This window comes from Stegastes partitus, unplaced genomic scaffold (genome assembly GCF_000690725.1).
Source record: "Stegastes partitus isolate 25-593 unplaced genomic scaffold, Stegastes_partitus-1.0.2 Scaffold57, whole genome shotgun sequence".
Classification (NCBI taxonomy): Eukaryota; Metazoa; Chordata; class Actinopteri; family Pomacentridae; genus Stegastes; species Stegastes partitus.
The window spans coordinates 96,834-104,667 of NW_007577788.1; the positions used below are offsets into that span (position 1 = coordinate 96,834).

A 7,834-nucleotide genomic window follows, 5' to 3' on the forward strand; every position below is an offset into this window, starting at 1 on the left:
TGTGATGAGAGAGAGATGGAAAATGATTAACAAGGCGGAACACTTGTTTCTGCCGAAACTTCACAGTGTGACACCCGGCGGAAGTAACAAGAAACCTCCCGCAGCTTTAGTTTCATTGATGTGTGAACAGCTGTGTTGTCTCAGATGAATTTTTCATCAGCTGATGTAACGATGAGTTCAGTTCAGAATCTGAGAGAGTTGATCAACGAGCGACTAACTGCTACTGCTGAAGAAATATTCACAGAGTTTGAAAAAACCATCGTCCAGTACGAAGAAGAGATCGATCGTCAGCGCAGACTGCTGGATATCATCTGGAAACCACAGATAAAGATACACACGACAGGTATGTAGAACTGTGATAAACTAACTGATGAATAAGACTCACATAGGATCCTAATCAGAGCTCTGAGTTACTTTTATTTTTAGCTACACAGACAGAAATGACGGTGCAGCCGCAGTTATTGTTCAGACAGAAACAACATGAATGAATCTTGTTTTAAAAGCAGAAATATTTAGCATCAAACACACAGTTTGTTTAACACACAGGAGAACCTGGCTGAACGAGAAGATCACTGAAAATAGAAAAAGTTCAAGTTGAGCTGCAAATTAAAACACCTCCACTGTGACCAACATACATTCCTGCTACGACCTCATGAAGCTGATGGAGAGAGTGAGTGGGCAAAGCTGTCATCAAAGCAAAAGGGGGCTATTTTGAAGAATCGAAAATCGAAAACATACTAAAAAAAAAACACTGTTTACAACATAACTCCTTGTGTTCTTTCATTGTTTTGATGTCTTCAGTATTATTCTACAATGTAGAAAATAATTAAAATAAATAAAAACCGTTGAATGAGAAGGTGTCTCCAAACTTTTGACTGGTACTGTACTTTCCACAAATCAAGCCTCAGTACAGTATTCACCATTTAATAGATTTAAAATATGTGCTAGACAATTAACACATCAGAAACCATCAACAATGTGACTGATACACAAGCAGGACAGCATGAATTTGTAAAATCACGATACTGTATAAACAGTGAGTCAGACGTGCTGCTTCATGTTTGAGGTGTGACCACTAAATAATAGAATGGAATAGATACTTCTTGTCAATGTTGAACATCAACGATAGGCAGTTTAGCAGCTCTTGGAGTGTATGAATAATGAGGCTTGGCTCATGTCAGTCGAACAACAGTATTGTCAAGTTATCTGGGAATTTTATTTAAAGTCTGGCTAAACTTGTAAAGGCCTTGGCCAACTACATGTTGAACGGATCAACTCGGACAACAACTTTATTAATTTTCCTTTTCTCTCTGTTTACTTTCTCAAACATCCATACGGTTGCCAGTCAGCTAGGTAAGTTGAAAAATCAGGTTGAAAGTCAGGTTGAAAACCTTCACAATACAAAAGAAAAGAGCACAAGAACACAAAAACTTTCAAATTCCTATACACATAAAATACAGAAATACAGTCCTTCATAACTGACAGCACAAGTATGCAGCCCAAACGCTTGACCAGTGAGCATAAATGCTCTCTGAACATTTTAATATGCTTGAACTCAATAAAGTGGAAAAAACCGCATTAGTCTCATGACATAGTAGCCACACCATGCGTATGCTGAACTGTGTTCCTTGTGATTTGTTACTGCATTGTTTCAAACTCCTTTTGTGTGACAGTCCCCCTTTTGATGGTTTTTCAAGGGGTAATGCTCCATTGTATGTTTTAAATCTGTGACACGGGTGTAGAATGAACTGAAGCTGGAAAATCTAATCACAATATCTGTCAGACAACAGGTTATCAGATCCATCCATCCATTTTCTATACACCGCTTAATCCTCACTAGGGTCGCGGGGGGGCTGGAGCCTATCCCAGCTGACTTAGGACGAAGGCAGGGGACACCCTGGACAGGTCGCCAGTCCATCGCAGGCTTACACTTAGAGACAGACAACCAAGCACACTCACATTCACACCTACGGACAATTTTAGAATCACCAATCAACCTCAACATGTTTTTGGACTGTGTGGGAGGAAGCCGGAGAACCCGGAGAGAACCCACGCTGCACGGGGAGAACATGCAAACTCCACGCAGAAAGATTCCGGTGCCCCCACCAGGACGCGAACCTTCTTGCTGCGAGGCAACAGTGCTACCAACTGCGCCACCTTGCAGCCCAGGTTATTAGATATTTTCCTTAAATCATTCAGCCCTAGTTAAAATTACAATAGTTAAACAGCTGCGTGTTTTACGGGCACATCCAACAGGGAGGAGACTCTGGGGTTTCTGCAGAACTCTCTGGGGGCATTACAGATCTCATCTGGCCTGGGAAGGCCTCAGAATCCTCCAGGAGAATCTGGAACATGTTACCGGTAGAGGGACATCTGGAATGTCCTGCTTAGCCACCACAGCCTGATTCTTGAAATGCAGAAGAAAAATGGATAGGTGGATACTTCTGTGTGCTTTATTGTCATCACATTAGTAATTTATTTTCTTTCTTGTGTACCTTTGTCACCCCAGATCTCCCACAACCATTTGTTTGTAAGGAGGAGGAGGTTCTCGCTGAGCAGAAAGTCTTTAACCAGGAGAGGAACTCCAATGTTGACCAGGAGGATCCAGAGCCTCCACAGATTAAAGAGGAACAGGAGGAACTCTGCGACAGTCTGGACAAACAGCAGCTTGTACAAAATCAGGAGATACATGCCTTCATGCTGATTCAGTGTAAGTCCAAATGTGAAGAATTATCTGGAGAAATATTTACAATCTTTGAAAAAACTATTGTCCAATATGAGGAAAAGATCGATCGACAGCGCAGACAGCTGGACGTCATCTGGAAACCTGAAATGAAGTTACACTCAATGGGTATGTAAAACTTCAATGGTCTTAATGAGCTAACAAATAACTATGACTCATGTATGATCCTAGTCAGTGCTCTATTTTAGTTTTGTGATTAATAAATACTATTGGCCGACTGGAAGGACTGTAGTGTAAATACTGTAATAAATAACATTATTGCGTTTCTTTTCTAAGCTGTAAACATTCAGTGTTAAACCTGCAGTCTGTATAAGACACAAGGGAAAATTACTTAAATTGTTGAATGACTACAGCAGTGTTGTGCTTTAGTGTGCCTCAACTTGTCTTTATTAGGGTCCAAGCACCAACAGCGCAAGGAACCTCTTGTTCATTTTGTTGTTCCCATACAGATAAAAACTGAAAAGCTTAAAATGAATATGTTCAGATATCAGCCACTCTCATCTGATTTAAGTTTAAAATGACAGATGTTTTCTTCTCATTTTCTAATGTTTGGGACTGATGTCTGTCAATGTTTGGTTTTACATGAATACTTTTACTTTTGTTGCACTTAGAGTATGCTAATGAGTAGCGTTAACTTTACCCCACGTGTCGTCGCTGCTCATGTGTTGTTAGCATTAAATTCAAAATGAGCACTAAAAAAAACTGTACAATTTTGCTTTTAATATGTTTTGGTACTGTTTTCATATATATGTAGGGCATAAATGATTTACAAATCACCTCATTCTGCTTTTATTCACATTTTACACAGCATCATTAACTTGTTTTCCTAAACAGGGTTATATGAACTGAATGTAATTATACCTATGATGCTCTGACTTCTGGTTTTACGAGAGATGTCTAACTTGGTTGGTTGGAACTACAACAACACTTAGTCCACTCTTTGTAAAGCAGTGTTGCAGAGTGATGCATGTACTGCCTCAAAAACAATCTTTGCAGATTGTACGGCATTGTCAAAGCTGGTTTCTTCACCAAATTACAGAGACACAAACCTGACACCAGTAAAGGTTCACTTTGTTCTGACATTACTTTAAGTTATGTGATGGATTAAATAATGACAGCTGATTAGATCTGCTTTTGATCGTTTTACTCTACAACAGTGACAATCAGTACCAACTAAAAAGCTGCTGTTTCAATATTTTGTTTTCTGGTCTTTGTTAGGAAGAGTGCTAGAACTCAGGTGTCATGTTTTGTCTTTTTTCACACCTTGCTTATGTTTTAAATTTGCATGTATGTCTTCAGCTCTAGATAGGCATGGCTGACCTTTTTTGTGCCCCTTTGTAACTCTAGAGCTCCCACGGCAATATGTCTGTATGGAGGAAGAGGTTCTCACTGAGCAGCAGTTCTGCAATCAGAAAATGAACTCCAATCTGGACCATGAGGATTTAGAACCGTCATGGATTAAAGAGGAACAGGAGGAACTCTGCACCAGTGTTTTCCAAGATGACGCAGAGACTCTGCAGATTAAAGAGGAACAGGAGGAGCTCTACACCAGTGTGGGTCAGGAGGACCCAGAACCTCCACAGATTAAAGAGGAACAGGATGAAGTCTGTACCAGTCAGGAGGGAGAGCAGCTTATTCTGAAGCAGGAGATTGATACCTTTGTTGTCACTCCTGCTTATGAGGAAAGTGAACCAGAACTAAACAGTGAGCAGCTCTTCCCTCACAACTCTCCTGTCAAGTTGAAGCAAAAGAAGAGAAACAGCAGTCACAGTAACAATGTAGACAACTCTCCAGTGTCAGAGAGTCAGTGTGACACTGACACAGGGAAAAAGTCTGTAAAATGTGGTATTTGCGGAAAAACCTTTAAGTTCATGTGCTATTTAAAAAAACATTATCTCAGCCACACAGGTGAGAAGCCGTATACTTGTGAAACTTGTGGGACATGTTTCAGTCAAAGTGGTAGTTTGAAACTCCACATGATAACTCACACAGGTGAAAAACCGTATCCATGTGAAATATGCGGGAAAAATTTCACTTTGAGTCGTAGTTTGAAAATCCACATGAGACTTCACACAGGTGAAAAGCCATATCCATGTGAAACATGTGGAAAAAGTTTTACTTTAAGTCATGGTTTGAAAAACCATATGAGAATCCACACAGATGAGAAGCCGTATGCTTGTGAAATATGTGGAAAAGGTTTCAATTATAGTGCTTACCTAAAAGTCCACATGACATCTCACACAGGTGAGAAGCCGTACAGCTGTACCTTGTGTGAAAAAAGATTTTGTTACCCATCAGCACTTAGAAAACACATTAGAAGCCACACAGTTGAGAGACCGTAATCCTGCAAATTATGTTGGAAAACTCTTGGGCAAAGTAGTATTTGGTTGCGCTACATGAGAACTTGTACAGCCAAAGAAGTCGCCGTCTGAAACATTTTTGGGAAAACCTAGTTTGTAACACCTTGTGAGAATTGGTTGAGTTTAGCAGAAATGTTTCAGATTCAAAGCATTTGTATGCTTCAGGAACGATCCTGTGAGTATATTGCTTGTCATGCTGTGACAGATTACAGTATTTCCCAGACCTGGCTTAATTGTAACGTCACAACCTAATTTCACCCCGTAGCACTGCATTTTGGTTGTATTCATTTCTTTTTTTTCTTTTTTTCTTTTCTGCATCATGAGCGGGAGCAACGATTGTCTTTGGCTTTTTCCTGCAGCGAATACAAGTCACTGAATTACTGAATAGAATCTGTCCAGACTTTGAAAATGGTTTCATAGACCCCTCTGCTCAAATTCATCCTAAACTGATGCACAGCGATAGGAAGAGAAGTCTAGTCTAAGATCTTGGTCTGATCGGACGTTTGGCCCCGATTATTTAGAAATATGAGGTGTAGGTGCAAACAGATTAGTAAATTAATGCCCATGAATCATTCTCGTTGAAAATCAGGGCATCACCTTCAATTAAAGAAAATAGAACTAATGTAAAGTACAATCTCATAAATCAATCTAAAAAGATACACCAAACTATGAATTTGATGCTTTAAAATTGAATATAAAAACGACAGTCCACATTACCACCTGAACTGCTTGATTGAAGAATTTCAGAGTTCTGTATAGTAGAGGTTGGCAGAGTAGTTAAAGCAAAACATACACATATAACATCATGTACTTTTCCCTTTGAGGCCAGTTCAGAAAATGTGTGTGAGCTTTGGTTAGAGAAGAGAAATTTACGTTTTGACCTTTTGTGTAACTTCTATTTTGGGTTGTGGCAGAGCCGAATACCCATTCACGTAACCATAAAGACATCACAACAAATACTGTAAATACAATTAAAACAGCACATGTACAATTAACAAAAGCAGCCCTGTATTAAGCCATATTAACTGTTAGGCTACACTCACTGTGTATTTACCCAGTTATTAAAAATACTCGATTTCTACATGATTTGATAACGCTGCCTGGAAAGAATTTTAAAATCTCCAATAATTGAGGTGATTTTGTAGAGGTATGCAAAATACATCTGCCTGGAAAATAAATACATAAATAAAAACTGCTGAATGGCTTCTCACTGTGAAGATTGCTTTGAGTGCAAACTGTTTGGAGCCTTGCTCATATGGTGTGACACTAACAAAGCCATCCATCCAGAATAGCTTTTGCTTTGGATGACATTTAGATCTGGTTTTGTACTCTTCATGCAGAGCTTTGTAGTGCTGATTTAAAATGTTTTTAAAAAATAGTTGTGTTGTGGCAACAATTGCAGGACAGAGTACATGTTTGTGGTCAAGTTTATCCTTTCTCATCATTATCAAAATCACAGTTTGCCTGTTTATCAGAATTACTCAAAGGATTTTATTGCACTTTCACATTTAAATAAACAGAGCAATGCTTTTACTACCATGTTGTGCTACGTTCCTGTTCGTGTACAAATCTGCATCAAGGACCAAATATGAATAAAACAAAACACCTCACCTGAAGATAGCCATGTGTTCCTGTTCCAGCTGTCAGCCAATAAATTACAAATGGCATCAATGTGGGTCATTTTATCTTAAATCACTAAATTTTTAGAACAATTTCTGCCAGATCATTACTACTTTGCCTGAAAGTTTTATGGCATAAAATATGGATATTCATAAAGATATTTTTTTGACTTGTGAAGATTTTTTTTTTTTTTAAATTGCCCTCTGACCCATTTTCAGCGTTTTTTTTTTTTTTTTTACACATTGAAATTTGAGGCTATGTTTAGATGTCTCTGGAACTCCTAAAGATAAAATAAATTGAAATTGTCACTGTTATTTCTCATCATGTCATTGATTGACTCTGCAATATTGGATAAGCAAATCAAAAAATATGTGTAAGTTAAAAAAAATTTTTTTTTCTTTTTTTTTAAATTAAAGCCATATTCGGTGGTTAGCACCATTACCTCGCAGCAAGAAGGTCGCCGGTTCGGGTCCCAGTGAGGACACCAGGAATAGAATAGAATAGAAGCTTTATTTGTCATTGCATAAAATACATTATATCAAACACAATGAAATTAGAGTTGCCGCTCTTGGTCAGTGCTTGAGACTAATAAAAAAATTAATAAATATATAAAAAGACAGAAGAAACCCCCTTCATACTCTCTCTCACACCCTCTCACCCAGGCCCAAGGGTAGCCCACCCTCTCTCACTCATACACTCTCACCCAAGTCCATACACTACACCCCCCCCACACAAAACGCTAACCCCCCTCCCTCCCAGACAAAACAATACGCTCTCCTGCACACAAGTATATTAGCATAGCAACCATAGCAGCAGCAGACTGTAAAGTGCCTTGTGATAAAGTGCTCAAATGCAACAGTGTCCAGGATGCAACAATTTCCAGAGATACAGTTGATCATGGCAGACGAAAGGGGAGGAGGGTGTTTGGGTGGTGGGTGGCCAGTGACTACAGAAGGATATTGTTTTTGTTTAGTGAGCGTATGGCCCAGGGGGAAAAGCTGTTAGAAAGTCTGGTAGTGCGGGCATTTATTGACCTGAACCGCTGGCCGGAGGAAAGCAGGTTGAACAGGTGGTGGGCTGGGTGGGCGGAGTCTTTGAGAATGGACCTGGA

At 39.3% G+C, this 7,834-nt stretch overlaps 1 protein-coding gene across 4 annotated transcripts in view; it reads left to right on the top strand.

Moving 5' to 3' along the window:
* Positions 1 to 6,642, top strand: part of LOC103352961 (gastrula zinc finger protein xLCGF3.1-like) — a 15,945-nt gene extending 9,303 nt beyond the window's left edge. The window contains exons 1-3 of one of the 4 annotated variants that reach the window (XM_008275677.1): positions 157 to 343; positions 2,510 to 2,851; positions 4,091 to 6,642. In XM_008275677.1, the coding sequence (XP_008273899.1) occupies positions 172 to 343; positions 2,510 to 2,851; positions 4,091 to 5,085 (1,509 nt within the window). In that variant the 5' untranslated portion in view covers positions 157 to 171 and the 3' untranslated portion in view covers positions 5,086 to 6,642. Of the gene's footprint in view, positions 1 to 156; positions 344 to 2,509; positions 2,852 to 4,090 lie in introns of those variants that run through there. The other 3 variants (XM_008275680.1, XM_008275678.1, XM_008275679.1) reach the window with 3 other exon arrangements.
* The last annotated feature ends 1,192 nt before the right edge of the window (positions 6,643 to 7,834 follow it).